We start from the raw sequence: 23,614 nt of genomic DNA, 5'->3' as shown, positions 1-23,614 counted from the left end.
CAGAATGGAGAAGGTTCTAGAGGGAGTCACGCTGGAACCCCTGCGAAGACGTGGTCTAGGGGAAAGAGGTCAGGGGCCTGGGTGCAAGAAGGGGCAAGACTTAAGAGACGCTGAGGAAGTAGCATCGACCAGGCTTGCACGGTACCCAAGGGGAGGTAGAAGGGAAGGAAAGAAGTGAGGAGGGCCGTTAGCAAACCGGGAGAAGCCAGGAGAGTTTGGGGGGGTGAGTGGCAGCACAGACTGGGGAGTGAGGAGTTTGGGAGGGTGGGCTATGGGATGTGCAGGGGTATGGGCTCGGTGGGTGCTGGGAAGATGTGGGTCTGAAGCCGGGGAGGGAGACGGATGCTGGTGGAAGCAGTGACAAGGGGTGATGTTATCAGGAAAGGCAGGTGGGGGGACAACTGAAAGGAGAAAAGATTAGGAAGAAGGGCTCCACGGAGCACAATATTTAAGGACAGGGACCTAGAGAAAAGGCCACTGCCCCCCAGTCACACTCCGACACCAACGCCTTTCGTGTGCTTGCCTGGTGCAGCTCACAAAGCTCAGAAACATCTAGGTAACAATACAGTTTTGTTCGCATAACCACATCACACGTCACATCACAAGGCCGAAAGGGAGTCTGACCCCCTCATTTATACAGAGGAGGGCAGAGGGATCCCAGAGAAGACACTGGAACAAGGGAAGAAAAACCAAAAGAAGTTGTGCCAGACGAAAAAGCACTTTGTAAAACAGTAGCAGGTGGCGTTGATACAATGCAACCGCTTATATTTGATACAATGCAACCGCATATAACAAGTAAGGCGTGTTTCTGTTAGAAAGCAGCCTGCTCTGGGATAAAGAATGCAACCCTGAGAACAGGTTGGTAACAAGGAATTACAGAAAGGCAGTCGAAAAACAATGACCTACTCACTTTCTGTCCAGCCACTACCTTTTTCCGCACTGCCAACACACACAGTTTTTGGGTAGTATCAACACTTTCCACATTTCCACGAAGGCAAAGAGGAGAAACAAGAATCTCCTGGCAGCAGGCTGTCATTCCTACACACAAGACAGGGGCTTCTACATAAACCTGATAAGAAACCATTCCCTTAAGAAATCAGTTGAGAAAGGCAGATTTGAAATCAAATTGGAATCCTAAGACTCCTGCCTTGCACTCCTGGTGGAATGTATTTCTAGTCTTCACTTGGCAATGCAGAACAAGTCGTGCTCTGCTAGAAACAAAATATGTTTCAAAAATCCCAAAAGCCATGACAGAGCACCTTGGCCCCGAGGTGAGCAGAGACACAGAATTTTGTAGCATCTCATGAATGTTCCAAGATTTTGTAACATCTTGTGAACTTTCTAAGAGGTCACTAAGAATATGCAGACAGATAAAAACAAGACAAAAAGGCATACGTGTTCCAAAGACTGGAAAATGATAAGCCCAGATTCACAGATTTTAAACCACGGTGATAGGAAACCACCCACTTAAATTAAAAATTTTCAGTTTTAGGAAGAGTAATCCAATTATAAGGTATTTTTCAAAATCTAGAGAAAACTATAGGGTGGGAGACCCCATCAGTGGTTGCCAGAAGTTAGGGGTGGGAGAGGATGTAATGATAAAGGGACATGCCAAGGGAGTTTAGGGCGGTGATGGGACAGTTTTGTATCTTGCTTGTGGGAATGGTCACAAAGCTCTATAAATAGGTTAAAACGCATAAAACTGGACACCAGAAGAAAAGGTCAATTTTACTGCATAATACAAAAAAATTAAAATGTTTTAAATGTTAAACAGAGACCACACTGATAAAATGATAATATATATTTTAATATATGTATTGTATATCATATAATAATATGAAAATATGGTCATTTCTAGAGTAGGAGGGGTTTAGTAAAGAGAACTTTTGCTTTTTCCTCTTTCTGCTTTTGTCATTTTTTTCCCACTGAGAATGCATTACTTGCCATTATTTTCACTGAACAATCAAAAATATGATCCAATTGCAAAATATAAATCAGGCCACCCTGGATGTATTATTAATAGAAATAAACATGAGGGGTCTTGAGAGAAGACCTCTTAGCAGATTGAACTTCCTTTTAGGTTCTAGAGACAGAGCTGATAGTACGGAATCCTCATTCAAGGCCAAGGAGACTGTTTAAATAAATAAATCCTAAGGTCACACGCACAGCTAACAAGGAAACATCACTTATCTTCTCCTTGGAACTGATAAACGCAGCTCAGTGAATGGTGTTTCTTTAATATGTCTTGCTCTATAAAGAGAAAAACACAGCATCCCTGGGTGTTTCCTTTAGCTTTATTCATTCAAGTATCAAGGACCACACAAGCTATTGGGCAGCCGTGATGAATAAACCCTCAAGAAGTTTGTTCCAGATCACGGGTCAACAAAATTTTTTTTCCATAAACGGCCAGAGAGTAAATATTTGGGGGAGGGGGGGTTGTGGGCCACGCGGTTTCTGTGGCAACGACTGAGTTCTGCTGTTACAGTGCAAAAGCAGCCACAGACAAGACGTAAATAAACAGGCGTGGCTGCATGCCAATAAAACTTTATTTTCAACAGCAGGCAGCATTTCCCCCCAAAAAACAGAGCATCTACAACTGCAAGCAAGACAGTTCCATCCATCCCCATGGGATCTAAGCCCCCTCTGAATTAGAGAGAGTGGGCATCACCACCCCAAAATCCTCAAGACTGAGGAATGAAAAAACATAAGGGGGGAATACAGCTATAGCCTTCAGTGGACTTAAAATTATTCTAGCAATGGACGAGCTTGTGTCATTGCTATAAAGACAGTGGCCACCAGAGGTTCTAGGGGAGGGAGAGGGAAGAATCCATGTAACATAGGGTACTTTGGAGACATTGGAATTGTCCTGCATGACACTGCAGTGATGTGTACAGGCCATTGTACATTTTGTGAAAACCTATAAAATTGTGCGGTGCAAAGTGTAAACTATAATGTAAATTACAGTCCATGGTTAGTAGCAGTGCCTCAATATGTGTTCATCAACTGTAACAAATGTACCACACTAGCAAAAAATGTTAATGGAGGAAAGTGGGGGGGAGTGTATGGGGGGTCCCCTATATTTTTGATGTAACATTTATGTAATCTAGAGCTTTTTTAAAAATAAAAAATTAATTAAAAAAATAAAAAGCAGGCAGTGAGCAGAATCTGGCCCGTGGGCCACAGTTTGCTGACCCCTGTCCTAGATGAAAGAGTCAGAGTCAGCCTCTGCTTAAATAAAAGAGGCTGAGGGCATCCTCAGATTGAGATGACTAAAGGAATCAATGACAAGAGGGTCGACATCTCAGTGGTGCTAGAGGAAGAAGCAAAGGAGACAAGGAACAGGGGACTCAGCCTTCTAGTAGGAGGGAGTGGGCAGTCAAACCCAGAGGTCAAGTGAGGTGAGGCCTGCGAAGATGCAATTGGGAGGTGAGGGGTTCCTTCAGCGAGAGCCATCAGGCGATGTGGTGGTGACGCAAGCCAGACGCGGTAGGCAGGGCAGTGGGGGAAAGGTGAGCGCATGAAGGCGGCGAGGGCCCACCGGGAGAGGTCAGTGGTGGGCAACAGCGTGCGGGAGGATATGGAAAGGCAAAAGGTCCCTGGGCAGGTGGAGATCACTGGACTGAGAGAGCAGGGACCCAGGTAGGTGTCTTAGACAAAGTGACGCGAACTCTAAAGCAGGCGATCCCGACTGGGGACAACTTTGCCCTCGGTGGGGCATTTGGCAATACTTGGAGATATTGTGGTTGTCAAGACTAGGAGCAGGGGCACTACTGGCATTGAGTGGGTAGAAGCCAGGACTCAGCATCCTACAATGCACAGGACACCCCTATCCCCACCCCCCACCATTAAGAACTGGCCCTAAACGTCAAGAGTGCCAGGGCTGAGAAACCCTGCTCCAAGCAAATAGGAATGGAAATCAATGTAGGCACCTTAGGAGGCTCCCCCATGGTTTCTATGAGTGAGTGGGACAGGGACGGGGGGCAGGTCTCCAGGGGAGAAGCAGAGATTTGGAATAACCCTTCTGAGAGTGCTAGCAAACCTGAGCAGCTGGGACGCCTTTTGCTACCAAACACACGCATCACGGTCCCTCATCATGGGGTAGCTGAGAAATGAGATATGTCTTGAAACAAGCATCTCACGCCTCAATTACTGGACCACAGGAAGCTCTGTGGGTTTTCATTTTAGGTAATCCCACGGTGCCTTAATTCTCTCCCTCTGCAATGCCAATGCGTAATCTTGGCCAGAAGCATCCAATCCAAATGGAAACGACACGGAAGCCACTGCCCAGTTGAGTGCAGCCATGACAACGATGCAGAACAACTAGGTCAACTGGGGTGGTACATCCCCCACTGACATCTCCGAGAAAGAGCCCTTCCTTCCTGAGAATCCCACTCGATGCCCTCCACCCCACCCCAGCCAAAAAAGTGCCATCTTAGGTGACGTTAGAAAGCAATGCTCTGGAAACGTTCTTGCCCCCACTCACCCACCCAAGCTTTCCAGGGGCTTCTTTGCATCTCATTTATTTGATGGGATAATGTTTTGTTAAACATTACTCCAGGGCAGGAACTAGGTAAAGAAAGAACAGGCATTATTAAGAAACCAGGGCTCAGGGCCCAGACTAGCCTGGGTTCTAATCATGGCTCTGTCTGCTCTGTGGCCCAGGGCAAATTTCATCTATGCAAAGGGATAATGGTTCCTACCTCACCTGCAGAAGTGAGGATTAACTGAGATTATATATGCAAAGCATGGAGAATGGTGCCTGCTAAGTGTTTACTCTTACGACAGGTAAAAATCAGGAGCGCCTCCACACAACTCATGTTACTCCTAGCCCCATCCAAGAACAAATACTCACTGAACACCTCCTATGTGCCAGGAACAGTTGCAACAGACCAAAGCCCCATACCCCCTTGGAAGCTGTAAATACAGAAAAGAGCGACCCCGGGAAACCCAAGCATAGATCTACAAAGAATAGAGGAATGGGGAACCACAGGTACATAGGCTGAATGTGGACAAGGCACACAAAAAGCCGAGCACAGTTTTAACAACTCATCTTGGATTTTCTTAGCAAGAACTCAAACCGACTGCTACCCTTCACTGAGTGCCTCCTGTGTACCAGCACTCGGGGGGCTCCCAGATAGTAAATGGCAGAGTTGCTCAGCAAACCCAGCTTGTCAGCTCCAAAAGCCTGTGATTTCTCATCCACCTCGTTCACCACCAAGGACACTTGGGAGCTTCTATTCTTTCCTTCCAGGACCCCTTCCTCATCCATGATCAATTTCCTTTTATGGAGAAATTTGAAGCAAACCCACCAATATTATTTAAAGCAGGTCCTCAGACCCCATGGTGGGAGACCCAAGTTATACTCTCAAATGCTTCTTTGGTCCTGGTCTCACAACCAGAAGGCCTGCTGTCAGGTGTGAGGGCGATGCTGGGGTTGGGGTCTGCCTCTGTCTGCTGCAAGCACAGGGAGATCCAGGCAAGCAGCCCATGGGGCAGCCAATGCCACAGAACCCTCTGCAAGGCTGACAGATGGAGAGCCCTTCATGAAGGGCAGAGCTGGGGGGCAAGAGGTGCCAGAGAGACCAGGGACAAGGGGAAACAGACCAGAGCCTTGGGCTGGGAAGCCCACAGACAGGGGTTGGAGTCCCAGCCCTGGTTCCTCCTCAGTGAATGGGGGGAAACAACAGTATCTGCCTCCAGGGGCCACTATGAGGGTCGAGAGATAAGATGGATCAAGCCGGTGGCATAAGGTGATACTAATTACAAGAACTACGATAATAAATAAATAAATAAACACCACTACTCCTGTTACAACTGCTGCTGTAACCAGGGCTCTAGGGTTTGCTTCCTGGCATCTGGAAGCAGAGCCCAAAAGTGTAAGTTATTGACCCAAATGAGGGGGCCACCTGCCCGGATCCAAGGAAGTGAGAAAGGGAAAGTCATACAATTCCCTGCTCCGGGCAGCGTCACCCACCAGCGGGGACCCACCAGTGGGGACCCACGGGACCCCCCAGTCCAGCACCCTGACCTTTGGTTCCCAATCGTGTGCGCGCCGGACGCCTGGCAGTCGGAGGCCACCCAGACGCGGTGACCCCCAGGTCCCGGAGGCGACCCAGAGACACCGCGTGTCCCGCCTCCCGAGCGCCTGGGCCAGGGAGAGGGGCCAGGCACGGGTCCGAGGAGCGCTCAGGAGAGACGCCCGCGGCGGGGCGGGCACCGGGACCAGGTTCCTCGGGCCCGGGGCTCGCACGCGGGGCGCGGAGCCGCGAGCCCGGGGCCGGGCAAAGGCCAAGGTCAGAGGCCTCCAGCCCCCCGCGGGGCCGGAGCCACCGTCCCACCCGCCGTGGACACTCGGTCCCCGATGGAGGCTCCATTTGGGCGTCCCGAGTCCCCCTCCGCCCGCCGCCCGCGCCCCCAGACTCACCCTCTCCGGGATACAGGTGGCCCGCGGCGCCCACCAGCAGCGCGGCTACCGCCAGCAGCAGCGGCGCGGCCGCCGCCCCCCGCCGGCCCCCGGCGCCCATGGCTTCGGGAGCGCGGGGTCCCGCGGCTCAGAGCGCGCGGCAGCGGCCCTCGGGGGTCATGCTCCGGGACGGCCGCCCGAGACGCACCGGGGCCGCGCGGCCTTCTCTCGCCCGCCGGGGACCCGCGGGCAGCAGCCTCCGCCCCGGGAGGGGCAGCGCGGCCTCGGCCGCTACAAAGACAGCGGAGCGCCCCGGCCCCGGCCCCTCCAGTCCCGGCGCCGGACTCGCGATCTCGGGGCCCAGGGCCCCGCGCGGCGTTCGCGGCCTCCCGGCGCTCTCGGTTCTGGGCCGCCGTCGACCGGCGCGCAGACAGACGGACGCGCGGGCGGGCACCTGGGCTGGCGGGCGGCGGGCGCGAGGGCTGCTCGGGCCCGTAAACAACGCGGCCGTCAGCTGGGCCCCTCGCGGGCCGCGGGAAAAGGCGGCGCGGAACTGGCCGTGGAAGGGACTCGGCGCCCGGGAGAGAGGCCCGAGGAAGGGGGCGGAGGACGCGCGGAGGGAGGCGCCGCCCGGCCCCGCCCCACCCCACCCCGCCAGCCTCCCTCCCCGGCCGCGCTGGGGCCCCGCGCCGGAGGCCCGGGGCGGGCGCGGGCCAAGAGGGCACCCGGATCCCCCGCCCCGCCAGAGCGACCCACGCGGGCCAGCGACGCCGGTCCCAGAGAGCGGGGCCGAGGGCACCCCCCGTCCCAGCCAGACGGGTGCTGTCTTCCTTTCTTTAATATTTCGATAGTTTCTGCCTCATGGGTTTGTTAGGGTTTTGTGGTTTTTTGGTTTTTTTTTAAAGCCTTGCGTTAAAAGTCTTTGTCTTTGTTACTAGGTTATTTTCCTCTCCTTTAAATTTTGCAGCCCAGGCAAATGCCTCACTCGCCGCGCCCGCCAATAACTCTGGTCCCAAAGCGCGCGGGGGCCCCCAGATGCCACGCGCAGTCGTGGCGCTGCGGCCTGCGGCCCGGCGAAGGATTTCGCGCCAGGGCCCCGGAGACAGGCTCCGTGCGCGCGCGCCGGGTGCGCTGCTCCGGCTCTGTTTCCCCCGCCCCTCTGCGCAATTCCTGGTTTCAAGTTGTAGAAATGATACCTGGGACAATGTGCGGAAGCTCCTAATGCAACAAACCAGGTGCCTAGAGACGCTGGACAAGGACACAGGTGCACAGCCCCCAATTTTCAAGACGTAGACCCAGCGTCCATGTGTGTCTGACTGTCCACAGATGGGGCGAGGCAATTGTCAACCCACCCTCCTGAAGGAGAGGAAGGCTGGTTTGCATGTGGTTGGAACCCATCTTGCCCTGTGTGACCTTGGACGAGTGACATCCACCGTGTCTGGGTCTGCCTCATCTTTTTGATGGGCTGGAGGATACCTGCATGCCAATTGGTGGAGTGGGAGGGGAAAGCGCCCAGCCCAGCCCTCGGCCCAATGCATTCCTTCTTCCTCCCATTTATTAAACAAATATTAATTTGCCAGACGCTGCGCCCTCTGTTACTCCAAAATGCGAAACTTCTCCCCCTCAGCCTTCACCCTTTTTTTGTTCTCCCTCCCGAAACACTTCCGCAGGTGCTCCAGTGGCTTTCTCCATGTCTCGCTCCAGAGATGCAAATACCCCCCGCCCCCCCCCCCCCACCTCATCCCTTTGCCCACTTCTTTTCATAGCAGGTGTATCTCTACCTGAAATTCTTATTACTTGTTCGGTGTATCTTCTCCCCTCCCTATGGAGCCGGAAATCTTGTTTGTCCTGCTCACTACTTACACCCCTCCCCCAAGTGCCTGACATATCTGTTAATTAATAAATATTTACCCAATGGAAGAATCAACGAACAATAAGTAGTGGGGGGTTGCAGTGAACAAAACCGTGGTCAGTTTCGTTGTAGACCTCACAGTCTCGTGGCAGGGCCATTAATTAAACAATCCTGTGTTAGGGTGATGGGGGGGTGAGTGTGGCTCAAAAAAGCATTCCCTGCGGAAGTGATATTTGAGCTGAAAGCAGCAGAGGCGCCAGCAAGGAAAGCCTGTGGGGAAGAGTTCCAGGTAGAGGGAACAGCATCTGCAAAGGCCTGGTGGAGAACAGGCAGGCATTCTAGCAAATGAACCAGGCATGATAACTAGAGCATAGAAAAGGCAGAAAAGAAGTTGGAGTGATAGGCAGGTACTAGAAAGGACAGAACTTCATATATCCCCATGCCTGTGGGATTTTCCTCTCCTTGGGAAGGGTTTTACACATAGGGTTGACAAAATCAAATTTTCTTTCCAATAATATCGCATTGTCTACAAGAGGGCAAGAGTGAAGCCAGGAAGAAGGAAGAGGAGGCAGCTCCGGACCAGGCATCAAGAATTGCAGGCTGGATAAACATTGGTCCCCTTTCTTCCTTGTACAAACCTGCCCACAGCTGTGGGCATCCCTCTGACCCCAGAAGCCCCCAAAGACCACCACAATTCCAGGTGGCAGCAGGTACTGAAAAAACTTGAAAGGATGTTGTAGGACTTCCATGCTGGGTATAAAATCAAATGAATCATTTCAGCTGTGGCTTGCTGGGAGAAAATTAAGTCACTATCACTCCCCAAAACCAGTCATTGTTTTTTTGGTAAAGGTCACCCCCTCCAAAAAAAAAAAAAAATCTAAAAATTGAAACCCAAAATCAACCTCTGCCTTTTTATTACAGTCATTGATGTGGAAGTAGGGAATCACCATTTAGCAATCTCCGTATTAATTGATTCAGGCAAGAACTATAAATGGATGCTAAAACTAATGAGTGGAAGTTTGAGGAAGGATGGGATGTTTACGTCTCTCAGGCTGTCAATACCAAAAGGAAAGAAAAAATACTCACTTCACAGTGGAGAAACCTGGCAGACTTCATCAAGTAACCAAAATGGATCCTGGATTTTCTCTTGCAATGAGAGACATTATTGGGACAATCGCAGAAGACTGAGAAAGTGTCAATTAGTTAACCATAGGATTTCAGTGTTAATTTCCTGATTTTGATCATTGTGCTAAAGTTAGGTAAAAAATTGTCCTTGGCTTTAGAAGTATACATGCTGAAGTGTGTAGTATGGGTAAAGGAGCATAATGTCTGCAACGTAACTCTCAAATAGTTCTGAAACAGAAAGAAAGAAAACAAATCTGATGTGATAAAATTGGCAAATCTGATACAAAGAGAACACAGGGATTCAGTGTACCATTCTTGCAACTTTTCTGGCAGTGTGACATTATATCAAAATAAAAGGTTAAAATAAAAATATTTTTAAAAGCCATCTGAGGTTTTTCTGTTTTACTTCGTTTTTGTGAGGTTTGCTTTGGTTTCAACATTTCAACTCACTGTACTCTGAATGCACGGTCCAAGGAGAGAGTGACCATTTCTCATAAGCACCAAATCTGACACCTACATTACTTTCTGTGGAATATTCTACTTTTGCTGCCCTTCAAGGAGTACTTGGGTACACCCCACCACCATAATGCTGGGGTGTCTCTTTAGCAGATCCCTTTGGCACAGTCTTCCTTCAACGAAGCTGTTTTTCATTTCATTAAGGCAGGAAACTAAATGTAAATCCTGACTCCTGTGTTGTTATGGAAACCTGCTTAAATACATTACATTTAGGAGGGGGGAAAGGGGGGGACGACTACAGACTGGTTTCATTTGTAAATAACAGTGCAATACCCCAGAATTTACTAATAGAACAAGGCAGAAGCTTCAAAGAACCCAAAAGCCAACACCAGATTTGAGGGACTAGGACCAGGAATTCAGGAATGATTCAAAATTAGGCAATCTATTCTTAGAATTCTCTGTATTAATAGACCCACAGAGAAGAGCCACATCAACATTTCCATGAGACTAAAAATGTATCCATTGAATTCCAAAGTCACTCAAACATGAAGCCATGAGATTCTGTGATATGGAAATTTTGTTTTTATCATTTCAGAGTGGGGAAGGCCTTTCCAAGCAGGACACTGATCCCAAATTAAAAATTTTGATGGGGAGCAGATGTGCCTCAAGCGGTTGAGTGCCTGCTTTCCACATGGGAAGATCCAGGTTCAGTCCCAGGTGCCTCCTAAAAACACAAACAAACACAAATAACAAGCAAACAAATCAAAGAACCAACTGGGGGGAGACGATGTGGCTCAGTGGTTGATAACCAGCTTCCCACACATAAGGTCCAGGGTTCAATCCCCAGTCCTGGAACCTAAAAAAAATTAAAAATTAAAAATAAATTGAAATGATAAACTTGGCTACGTAAAATCAAAACTTGATGAACAGCAAAAAATTCATACCTAAAGTAAGTAAAAGACACTTTTAAAAGTGAAAAAAAAAATCTAAGCAGCTTAAGTGACAGGTAAAGGGCATATGTTACATTATATTGCACCATATATAATATACTATATTAATTTTTTTTCTTCAACGAAGAAAATGCCAAAACTTTAATTTCCTAAAATGCCAAAGGACAAGTAAGAGACCACCAAAAAAAAAAGAAAAGAAAAGAAAAGAAAAATGACCCTTAAGCATACAAAATGATGGTCAGGCTTCCTCATAATTAAATATATGCCCATATCATTTTCACTGAATTTGCCAACAATCAATAAAACTAGTAACACAAAGTAAAGATTTGTGTGGGGTGGGGGGATAGACATTCTCATACGTTGATGGTGTAAATTGGTTCAACCTCTTGGGGAGTGATTTGGCAGTGATTTTCAGCATGTAACTAGCATTGATCCTTTAACCCATGTTGCTCTCACTTCTGGGAATTTATATGCCACACAACCTCCCACAGGTGAAAATGAAGTATTTGCAAGGGCATTTATTGCAGCAACACCTGGAACAACCTTTCCCCAAGAAACAGGATGACCTATACATTCCCCAATCCCCAATACCTGATTAATATTTCAAATTTCCATTGTTCCCTATCTTTTCTTTCTTCTCTGGCACTCCTCACATGTGATCTACACCAATAAGTTCTGAGAGTGACTTGCAATTCTCTTTCATATTTTTTATGGGTTTTATTTTTCCTTTTTTAGCACCTTGGGGATATAAAGTCTGACTGTGAAAAAGGTTTAAGAAAATGACATCTTATACTTAGGCAGCCTGATGTCCACTGTGCCCTCATGGGGATGTATCTCCGCAGGTCCCCAGAGCTCTCTTAGTCTTAAAAACTCCATTTCTGGCCCTTTTTCAAACTCATTGTTTTTTCTTTTTTCTTTTTTGCATGGAAAAATACACATAACATAGAATTTATCATGTTAACCACATTAAAGTTTACAATTCTGTGGCATTAAATACACTCACAATATTGCACAACCATCTCCACTCTCTAGTTCCAGAACTTTTTCATCACCCCAATGGAAACCCCATATCCACTCAGTAGTCACTCCCCAGACCCTGGCAACCACTAATCTCTGCTTTCTGTCTCTATGGATTTGTGTCTTCTGGACAGTTCACCGAAATGGAGCCATACAACAACACATGGTCTTTCATGCCTGGCTTCTTTCACTCAGCACGTTTTCCAAGGTCATCCACATTGTAGCATGTATCAGAATGCCATTCCTTTCTATGGCTAGATAATAATTCATGATCCATTGGGTTTCAAATCAGACCCTCTCCAGCTCCCAGCATAACCTACACTTGAAGCCTGCAAGGTGGCCCAGGGACAACCCGCGGGAATTTCTGGGCAATGGTGCTGTCCCCGGTTTCTCTGATTGCTGAATCCATTGTCAAAATTGAGACTCTATCTTAACGGGTTTCAGAGAGTTTAGATGGTGATAGGATGCAAGGAGTAAGATCCTTAGAAGATGAAAAGGCTTCCACATAGAAATTTTTATACCTGAAGCAGACAAAAATTAGAAATGGTGTAGCACCAACCTCTCCAAATGTGCTGCTGTCATGTTGTTTGCTTCTCCTGCTCTTCACAGTTAAGATTTCAAGGGAGTTGAAAAACATGACAGAGCCCATATAAAGTGGGTTTTTTTTTCTCAAAAGACTTTCTTTTCATTGTTGCAATGTACAGGAAGACCTTTTTTTTTCTCAATTTTTCATTGTTTTTTTTTTTGAAGATATATAGATTATAAAAAAATGTTACATTAAAAAATATAAGAGGTTCCCATATACCCCACTTCCCACTCGTCCACTCCTCCCGCATCAACAGCTTCTTTCATCATTGTGGCACGTTCATTGCATTTGGTGAATACATTTTGGAGCACTGCTGTACCGCATGGATTATAGGTTACATTGTAGTATACACTCTTCCCCAAGGAAGACCTTAATATGTTGGCTGGGTAGGAGAGGCAGGTACCCAAATCTGGATAGAAGAATATCATGTAAAATTTTATAATAAAAGGAAAACTGTTTTTATAACAGAATAAGGGAACAAATTTTCAGTGAAATATCATAACGTTTTAAGAAACGTTTTAAGAAAAAATGAATAAATCTACATGTACTGAGATGAGAAAATCTCCAAGATATGTAGAACTATATGAAAATTTTAATGAAAAATAATATAAATGGAATACTACCATTGTTTAAAGGTGGGTGGTAGTGCAGCAAAATGCACACATACACAAATATTTCGAGATCCATGAAAGATCTTTCAAAGAAAACACAAGAAACTGCTATCCTTTTTTTATGTTTGAATTGTTTTTAGCCATGTATATTAATTACTTTTCTTAAAACTCAGCGTAATAAGACACTTAAATTTTTCAGAATAGCATTACTACAGCTGCAAAGTGAAATGAAATAAAATACCAAGGGGGAAAATTAACAGCAATGACTCTGACCCATTAAAAAAACGAAACAATAGTGGGACATGAAATAAGACTTGATTAAATAAAGAGACATGCCTTATTTCTGGGTCAGAAAATAGAGTATTGTATAGGGGCCATCCCTCCCTGTCCCCCAAATAATTTATAAATCCAATTCAAATCCAAATCTGTATCTCAAAGAATATAGGAAAATTTTTCTGCGGATTATCAGAAGTAGGGTTTCTGAACCACAGGACTATGGATATTTGGAGTCAGAGAATCCTCTGGCATGGGGGGAGGGAGTTTTCTGTGCCTTGTAGGGTATGAAACAGCACCCCTGGCCTCTGTCCGCCACATGCCAGTAGCACAGCCCCAGCTGTGACAACCAAAATGTCTCCAGACATTTCCAATTGTCCCCTGGGGGCAAAATCGTCCCTGGCTGAGAACCACTAAAAGAATAATTAAATCCGATCTGGAAAAGAAAGGTAATTGGCAAAAGACTAGCGCATTCTCAGATATTAAAGTATGAAAACCTTGCAAATCTAGAATAAATTTAAATAGGCACAAGTATAGGCAGTTGAATCAATCTGTCAGCAGGGCTAACCTAGTAGTAGTAGACACTGAGTCTTAATAATTTATTTTATTTATTTATTTTATTAAATTGTCTTTTTTTAAGATACAGAAGATCACAAAAAATATTACATTAAAAAATAAGAGGTTCCCCCATACCCCACACCCCACCCGCCCCCACTCCTCCCACATCAACAGCCTCTTTCATCACTGTGACACATTCGCTGCATTTGGTGAATATATTTTGGAGCACGGCTGCACCACATGGATTATAGTTTACATTGTAGTTTACACTCTCCCCCAGTCCATTCAGTGGGTTATGGCAGGATATATAATTTATTTGTAAACATGTCTCCCAGTTAGTATGGAAGGCAAAAATCCTCTCCCCCACCCTAAGGGGGCTGGGATAATTGAGAAGGAAATCTATGGAGTCAGCGAATGCATTTTAAACTGCATCTAAACCTGCATTTAAATGTAAGTTGCTAAATTAAAAATTAAAGCTGAGGGGAGAAGAGACAAATCTCCCGTACAGAAGAACACCCCAGCAAGGACGTGGTGCTTCACTTCCCATCACTCAACTGTGAGCCGTGTATAATGACTTCCTTCCACAGGGTACATATGAAAAGCGGGGGGAAAGAGCGAGTTTCCAGTGGAAAGACCAGACAAACACAACCTCTGGCTGGTAATCCGGGTCAACATCAGCAGTGATAAGTCCTATTGATAGCACCAGCCCTTGATAGGGTGTGAGGTGAACAGCACTTTACCTCTGGTCCCACAAATACAGAGCCCCAGTCTCACCATAGAAAAATGTCCAACAGATGCAATTTGAAAGTCTGCAAAAGACCTGATCAGTCCTCCTTAAAACCATCAAGATCATCAAAAACAAGGGAAGTCTAAGAAATTGTACCATCTAGAGGCGCCTGAGGAGATGTAACAAGAAGTAACGTGGTATCTTGGGCAGAATCCTGGGACAGGAAAAGGATATAATACTGTATCAATATTGGTTCCTTACTTGAGACAGCTGTACTGTTTAATGTAAGAGTAACATCTTCCAACAATTAACAATCGGAAACTGTGTGTCAGGTATGCAGAAACTCTCTCTACTATCCGTGCGACTTTTCTGAGGTTTATTTTTAAATAATTAGTTTATTTTTAAATAAAAAGTTTATTTTTAAAAAATTAGAGCAGGAAAAAAGCTACAAGAATAGAGGATTGGGTATAGATCAATCTTCTAAGGAGGAAGAATTTGCTAAGCTTAAAGCCACCAAAGAAATGATCATTCTAATAACTTTGAGATTTCACTCCATGAACATAAAAATGTCTACAAATCCCCAAAGAAATGACTAAAACGAAATTAGAAGCAACATAATAGGAACAAATATTCAACAAGTGTGACACAAAAGGGATTCCTCTCCGTGTTATACAAAGGGTGTTTTCAAGTCAATAAGGGGAAAAGAAACGAAACCATCAGATAGCAAGTAAGGACAATGAAGGGACCAAGAGAAAATAAACTGCAAAGGGACCAAGTGTTCATTTCTACTCTTAACCAAAGAAATGTGAGTTTAAGCAGGTTAGGCCATTGCCAGTTTAAAAAAAGGATATAAAACAGCCCACTTCTGACATCTTAGCCATCTCACCATCATCGGCATGCCATGGCAACAGCGGTGAGGGGTTGGGTATATTGATTAGGAATCCCCTTTACTGATTCTGACCTGTACCCAACATGGGTGACATATGCCATCTCTGCCACCTGGACCTTAAATTAAACTCCCTATCCCAGACCGTGGTAAGGGGCTGGCCTGACCTCTACATCCCCCAGTAACCCTGTCCCACTCTTGGCTGTGTTCCAGCCCTTCAGATTTTTTTTTCGATTACTCAGTTATTTATTTTGTCAGATATAATTGAACACTGATGAAGTGTCAGGCTTTGTGCTATGTGCTGTGCATGCTGGTTGTGTGTGTGTGTGTGTTTCATAATCAATCTTATTGAAACATACTTGTAGGTAATATTATATCTAAAGCATACAATCAATGGCCTTTGGTATAACCACAAAGTTGTGCATTCACCATTTCAATCACTATTAGAGCATCAGCTCTTTTGATTTAAGGTTTTTTTTATATCCCCTCCAGCTCTGAGTCTCAAGTTACTCCTCACTTAACAAATATTTCTTGAGCATTTACTATGTGGCCAGACTGAAGGCATTAGTTTTCCTAGCACTGCTCTAACAAATTCCCACCAACTTGGTGGCTTGAGCAACACAAATGACTGGAGGTCAGAAGTCCTAAATGGGTAGCACAGGGGTCCTTCGGGGAGTTCTCAGGAAGAACCCATTTCCTCTTGCCTTCACCAGCTTCTAGAGGTTGCCACATTTCTTGGCTCATGGACCATTCCTCCATCTTCAAAGCCAGCACGGCTGAGCCAAGCCCATCTCACACCAGTATCTCTCTGTTTCTGTTTCTCCTGCTTCCGTCTTCCACAGTTAAGGACACTTGAGATTACACTGCCTCCACCCACATCATCTACAATAATCTTGCCATCTCAAATTCAGTTGATTAGCAACTTTAATTCCCCTCGGCCATGTAGTCTAACATAGTCACAGGTTCCTAATCCCTGGAACGAACATCTTTGGGCGTTCATTAATTAGTCTGCCGACCACATTGAGGACGTAGCCTTACATAAAACCAAAGGATCACTGCCCTTGATTCTAGTGGCAGAAAACAGGCAAGAAAAACATTAAAAATAACAGTAAAGATAATTACAGATAGTGATGGGTGCTGGGAACAAAATGAAACAGTGGGGCAGGCTAAGAGGAATTAAATTCTGCCTGCGAAAGTGCCAAGGAAGAGCGCCGTGGTACACTACTAGAGACCAGCTGGTGGCATGACCATCTAGTCAAGAGAAGGTAAATCTGGTGTCCTCTTGCACCTGCTTTCACAATTGACAGACAACCACCATCATCATCTGTTTGGAAAAAGAAAACACAAAGCCTCAAAAAAAAAAAAAAAACTCATATGTTTCATAGAGCACGTCTGCCCCTAAGAATCAGATGGAAGAAACTAATCTAAACTTTTCATTCATTCAACTAATATTTATTGAACACCTACTATGTGCCAAGTAAACAGCAGGGACACAACACAGACCAGACCAGGTCCCTGATGTCATGAACTTTGCCATTTAACTAGGAGGTTGTGATAAATGTCTTGGGAAAACCAATAACAACCCAGGGCAACAGTCACGGATGGGTTAGGTAAACTGCAGAATAATTACCTGATGAAACATCACATAGCAATTTTAAATGGTGTTTATAAACAAGCATGTGCTACAAGGTTAAGTGGAGGGAAAAGGTTTTAAAGAAAGCAGTATTGCAACTATGTTGTGAGGGAGAGATGCTTATGAAAAAGGGTAGCGGAAAACATGCCGAAACGCTAACAGTAATTGTGTTGAGGTGGTGTAATTACAGGTAGGGTTTTTGTGCTTTTTTCCAATTTTCTAAATTCTGTGTAATTGCAGCTATACCCATTTCAGAATAAAAAGATGTTTTAAACCAAATTACCTTGTCTTATTCATGGTTCCAAACATCTCATTTTAAATAATTACTTTCTAGGGTTAACCATGAGCAAAGCATCTTTTCTAAAATAGAAGCTGGGGTGGCTACACAATTCCAATCTGAAAAGTCATCCATGAAAGGTCAAACTAAGGGCATAAAAGCATGGATGAATGCCAAAAGTGGCACAGCATCAAAAATACCAGACCCCAAGTGGTTTTTAAAAATGCTGAGAATGAGGGCTTAGCTTTGCCATGAGTAGTAGTAAGATTTTTTTTAAAAACACCTTACATTTGAGCACTTCCAACATGCCAAGTATTTTGTGTGCACTGACTCCATGGAGTTTTCCTAGTAGGACCCCATGTTTTTGATGAGGAAGCTGATGCACAGAGAGGTGAGTTCAGTTGCTCGAGATCACACAGCTGGTCACAGTCAAAGACTGGATTGAAACCCAGAACCCCCGATGGTAAAAGACAAGCACATGTATCCTCTCTTGTTCTACTTCTGCCCGGATTGAGATGGTTTCTAAGAATCAAAGGGAAAAAAGAGATGACTGTCAGAGGAATTGTGTGTTCAGGAAATGTGGGGGGAAACTTGTATCAAGGGCATTTAAGAATATCTCAGATCCTCTCTGAGCACTGGATTTGGAGTCCAAAGGTTTTGACCTCAACTCCATCTTCTCCATATCCAAGCTGAGAAATTTAAGATAAGACTTTTCCTCTCAGTTTCCACAAGAGAGGAAATAAATACTGGCTTTTGTGTAGGTATTGTATAGATCCAACTAGATGAGATATTCAGAAGTACCTGGCAGGGTGCCCTGCAGACAGTAAGTGCTCATTAGCTTTGCATTAATCATTGTGGAAGGAAAGGAGTAATACAATGTTAGGCCAGGATTGTGTGATAGATTATACCCAGAACTAAAGAGACTGATGTTCTCCTAGGATGCAGTCTCTAATGGTATCCCACAGGGCTCTGTTCTTGGCCTTCCTGTCCAGTATGTTTATTGCTGACTTAGATCAAGATACAGAAGGTCTGTCTTGGGAATTGTAAGGTTAGTGAAAGCTTTGGAGAGCAGACTCAAGATCCAAAAGGCTTTCAGGCCAGATCTACCCCCATAAACCCAGCAAACAATTACTCCCCAAAACTAGCCTGGTAAAGCAAGACCCCAATGTCCCAAAAGACAGTGGCAAATATGCAAGCAACTTGGCTTAGCGGCAAGCATGGGAGATTCTTACCCATGTCCATAATAACTTAAAGAGTGACAATTTACAATGCACATTGTAAGTCCTTGTCCTGTGCATCCATCTCATTTTGTCCTCATCAAAACCCTGTGGACAATTAGTACACCCATTATACAGATGAGGAAACAAAAGGGCAAGGACACATATGGCAAAGGCAGAGCCAAACCCACATTTTCACCTTAGTGCCCAAGTCTCATTTCAGGTTGATGGTTGTAAGTTTACCTTGGCTTTCAAAAGAGCTAATTTGATTGGGCTGTGCTCATTGAAGTGTAGCCGTAGGGTTGGGGTGGTCTCAAGATATGGCGTGTTCTCTGTCCCTGCCTCCTTGGAATAACCACTATTCTGAGATGAGAAGCAAAATGCACTCTTGGATGGGCCACCTCCAAGGGCACCCCTTGAAAATAATGAGACCCTAGAGGGTCTGTCCTTATCTCATCCTGCTCTCCCTCTCATTCACTCCCCACCAGCCACGTTAGTCTCCTCATGAGTTCTTAAACCAATTCCAGCCTCAGGGCCTTTGCACATACTGTGCCCGCTGCTAGGAACACTGTTCCATTAGGTCCCTGCAAGACTGACTCTTCTTTTCTTTTCTTTCCTTTTTTTTTTTTTTTTTTGGCATGGTTTGGATTCGTTAGCAAATTACACCAAAATATCAATAAAGGCACAATTTTAGACATACACAAAATTTAGTAGATTTAGAAAAATAGAGGAAATATTCCCAAAACTCTGTAATGAGGCTGAAAAATCTTGAAATAAACATTAGGAGAAAGGAAAAATGATGGGCCACTATCACAACCCGAACAAAAGATTATGAAAATTGCACTAAAGTAATATATAAAAATGAAAACTACATCATGAGCATTTGGGTTTATCTCCAAATTGCAGGTTATTTAACATTAGAAAATAATTCAATCTAAATTACCATATTAAAAAAGCAGAAGCATATATTTAATAATTTCCATAGATGCAGGAAAAAAGGAATATATTTGCTATTTATAGTAAGAACTCAATTATCTATATTTCCAGAGGAGACTGCATAGGCTTAGGACTCGTAGTTCTTTGCTCTCACTTCTGAATGACATTCAGCTCTGTAGAGATAAGGATGCTCAGACAGGGGATTCTCACTTCATTGGAGCAGGGGTTGGCACTACAGCTTGTGGGCCAAATCCTGCCCAAGCCCTCTGTTTTTAAATAAGGTTTTATTGGCACATGGCCACACCCATTTGCTTACATATTGCCTGTGGCTGCTTTCCCACAACAATGGCAGAGTTGGTCACGACACAGATCGCATGGCCTGCAGACCCCGAAATATTTACTCTCTAGCCCTTTACAGAGTAAGTTTGACCACTCTTGCATCAGCGAGAGATGGCATTTGGTTTACTGCACGTTTGCCTCCCTTTCAGTGGGACCTAAAGGAGTTGGCTGGAGAGGGCCTCTGGCTCCTTTAAGGCATTAGCAGAATTCAGTTGCATTAGGAAGAAAGTATTAAAAGGGGGGAAGCAAACAGTATCCGTCGGCAAGAACTTTAGTGAACTGAACACTTAACATCAAAACCCAGTTTAGTATGTAAGAAATAGTCATTTTATGCCAAGAGAAAATCTCTCAGGTTGGCCACGTGTCCTGCCCATCGTGCCACGTGGCTGACATAATCTCCACAGGCGCTCCGGGCACACTGAGACTTGGGTGAACATGTTCATTTCCCGGAATAGCATCCCCTTTCTCTGAGGAAATACACAGGAAAGATGAAGCAATGGAGCTGAGAAAAGGGCCGCTGACAGCCTCTGCCACCCCCTTTTCTTGCTCACGTGCTCTTTAGCCATGGCCGCCACCCCCACCACCCCCCACCCTACCGCGGTTACCCCAGCCTCTCCCCGGGTCCCCTGTGATCCCTTCAAGGCGCTCAGAGAGATTTGGTAAAATACCGTGTTGAAGAAGAAAAGGATGCAGAGATGCATAAAATTACAAATTGGATAAGTGTAGATGCTGTGGAAAATCGAGACACTGAGCAAAATAGGTGAGGACTATTGCTGCTCTTGCTATGGAAATGCTTTAGGCAAATCAGCAGTGGTACCTGCTCCATAAGAGAAAATGTTAAGACACCAGTCAGCTGCGACTTCCTGAAGGATTTGCCTTTAAACACCTTGAGAATTATGATCTTGCAACCCTGAAATGGATTTTGGAGAACAAGGCAGGGATTTCATTTATCACTAAAAGACTTTTCCTAGAGCCAACAAAGCACCTAGCTGGTGGTGTGACAGTAACAGATGGTGAAAGGTCAATATGTCTTCACATGCAAGCTGTGGGCCCATCGGAATGAAAACTGAACCCACAGATGATTCTGGCATTTCCCTAGGAATGGCAGCTATAATAGTAAAGGACTTACTCTCCAGTTCATTGGACTTACCCAGATCACCTGACAGGGAGGTGAGGATGGGCAACCACCACACCAAGGAACCAAGAGAGTCTACAGCTGCAGGCATGAGAGTCCCATCATCAGCCATGAGATTGAAGCCCCCTCTCAATTGAGAGGTAGAGTGGGCATTGTCACCTCAGGGTCCTCAGGATAGAGGGATAAAATATGGACTAAAGTGGATTTACTGGTATTCTACTATAGAATTATCATGACTTTAGCAATGGAAGAAATTACAACATTGATGTGGAGACAATGGCCGTAGAAGTTGCTGAAGGCAGGGAGAGGGAAAAGGAGGTGTGATATGGGGGCATTTTCAGGACTTGGAGTTTTCTGAATGATATTGCAGGGACAGATGCAGAACATTATATATCCTGCCATAATCCACTGAATGGACTGGGAGAGAGTATAAACTACAGCGTAAACTATAATCCATGCAGTGCAGCAGTGTTCCAAAATGTATTCACCAAATGCATTGAATGTACCACACTGATGAAAGAAGTTGTTGATATGAGACGAGTGGGGGTGTGTGGGGACTGGGGTATATGGGAACCTATATTTTTTAATGTAACATTTTGTGTGATCTATGGATCTTTTAAAAATAAATAAAAAATATGTTTTTTAAAAACAGTAAAGGAAGAATCAGAAGATCCTGATTACTATCAATACAACTTTCAAGGATGCCATCATTCTTCAGAAGTCAATGAAGGAACAGAAATGGGAGCACTAGCAGAAGATTCTACTCAGCATGTCCCTTCAGAAACAAGTGGGAACCCTGAAGTTGATGTGACTATTGAAGATGATGATGATTTTCCACCTACCAAGAGACCAAAGACCAATAAGCCACCACAGCCCCCAGTTACTGGGCCTGCCAATGCTGGAAAATGGAAAGTGAGGGAGTTCAACTTTGGGAAATGGAATGCTTGGACTACTGATCTACGTAAGCAAGCTGAAGTGTTGTTTGAAAGGAAATATGCTCAAGCTACAAAAGCCACAGGTACTGTTATGTTCTCATATCCCCTTTTCCAGGCACATGTTGAAGATCTTTATGTAAAAGAACTTCCTGAAGGAATTCCTTTTAGGTAGCCATCTACTTACGTTATTCCTCATCTTAAGAGGATGTGACTCACTAAGGAAAGGATTCATTTTGTGATTAAGAATCGTGAACTTCTGAATTCAACATGTGAAGATTTAAAACTTGATAAACCAGCTTCAGTAGTAAAGGAAGAAGGATATGCAGTATCACTAAATTAAGAAAGATGGTAGAAGAGCTTTTCTGCAAAAAAAATTGCTGATGCCTTGGGGAGCGCTGAAGCCATGGCTGTACTCTCCCAGAAATTTGAGGCACATCCTAGTGATCTCTATGTGAAAGGTCTACCAGAAAGCATTCCTTTTAGAAGTCCCTCATGGTATGGAATTCCAACACTGGAAAAAATCATTCAAGTGGGCAATCGAATTAAATTTGTTATTAAAAGACCAGAACTTCTGACTCACAGTACAACTAAAGTTACTCAGCCAAGAACAAATATACCAGTTAAAGAAGATTGGAATGTAAGAATTACCAAGCTACGCAAACAAGTGGAAGAGATTTTTATTTTGAAATTTGCTCACACTCTTGGACTCACAGAGGCAGTAAAAGTATCAGACACTATGTTTGAATCAAATCTTGAGTTCCTTTATGTAAAAGCCTTGCCAGAAGGAATTCCCTTTTGAAGCCCTACTTGGTTTGGAATATAAATGTATTTTTTGTTGCCAAAGGCATGTTTTCTGGATAGATAGAGGCCCACACAGTAGGTAACAAAATATTAAATTTCTATCATGGGGAAGTTCTGTACTTTCTCAGATAAGATGGCAAAAAACTCTGGAACATATAAGACTTGCCTAACAAAAGAAAACAGGCTAATAAACCAAGCCATCAATCTTAATGCTTGCACTTATGAACCTTATTCCTGTAATAATGAAACTAAGCCTAATTATAAGTAATGCCTAAGAGTTGCCTCCCAAAATCTTCCTTGTTGCTCAAATGTGACCTTTATCTAAGCCAAATTCTGCAAATAAACTTGCTACCTTCCCCCCAATGTGCAACATGGCTCCCAGGGATAAGCCTCCCTGGCGCCAAAGGAATTATTACCAACCATTAATCAGTGATGCATTTGGAAAAAGACCTTGATCAAAAGAAGTAGACATTAAATAAAAAAATAATTTTTATGGCTAAGAGATTTCAAAGTGAGTCAGTTGGTCATTCTGGAGGTTATGCTTATGCAGGTCTCAGACCAACTGCCATGATAAACAAAGCCTCAAACAAAAATGCTCCCAAGGGCCCTAGGAATATCCAGACACCACAGGCAAGCCACATGGCCTCATGAAATCAACACCCCCTTTGCAGGCCCTATCTGGGAATATATGAAAATCTATTTTCCCAATATAACATAGTTATACTCATTTATATTTCCCCTAATCATGATTCTCTTACTCATTTTATTTGAACTTATAATTTTCAATGTTCCTGTTAAATATATTTCTCAGAGACTTAAATCTTCATACTCTTCATATGCCAGTTGAGCTCTGAAACCCAGCAGAGTTGCAGCCAACACCTACTCTCCAGTTCTTTG

At 44.7% G+C, this 23,614-nt stretch overlaps 1 protein-coding gene and 1 pseudogene across 2 annotated transcripts in view; one reads left to right on the top strand and one right to left on the bottom strand.

Moving 5' to 3' along the window:
• The window catches only part of INSR (insulin receptor), a 155,826-nt gene extending 149,249 nt beyond the window's left edge, over window positions 1–6,577 (bottom strand). For both annotated transcript variants that reach the window (XM_004477162.5, XM_004477163.5), the window contains exon 1: window positions 6,425–6,577. In XM_004477162.5, the coding sequence (XP_004477219.1) occupies window positions 6,425–6,524 (100 nt within the window). In that variant the 5' untranslated portion in view covers window positions 6,525–6,577. The remainder of the gene's footprint in view (window positions 1–6,424) is intronic.
• LOC105744554 (general transcription factor II-I pseudogene) lies at window positions 6,523–22,739 on the top strand (annotated as a pseudogene).
• Window positions 22,740–23,614: the final 875 nt, after the last annotated feature.

Source organism: Dasypus novemcinctus, chromosome 19 (assembly GCF_030445035.2).
Source record: "Dasypus novemcinctus isolate mDasNov1 chromosome 19, mDasNov1.1.hap2, whole genome shotgun sequence".
In the NCBI taxonomy this organism is placed as follows: Eukaryota; Metazoa; Chordata; class Mammalia; order Cingulata; family Dasypodidae; genus Dasypus; species Dasypus novemcinctus.
Note: the sequence above shows the minus strand (reverse complement) of the source record. Positions and strands in the feature narration are given on the sequence as shown.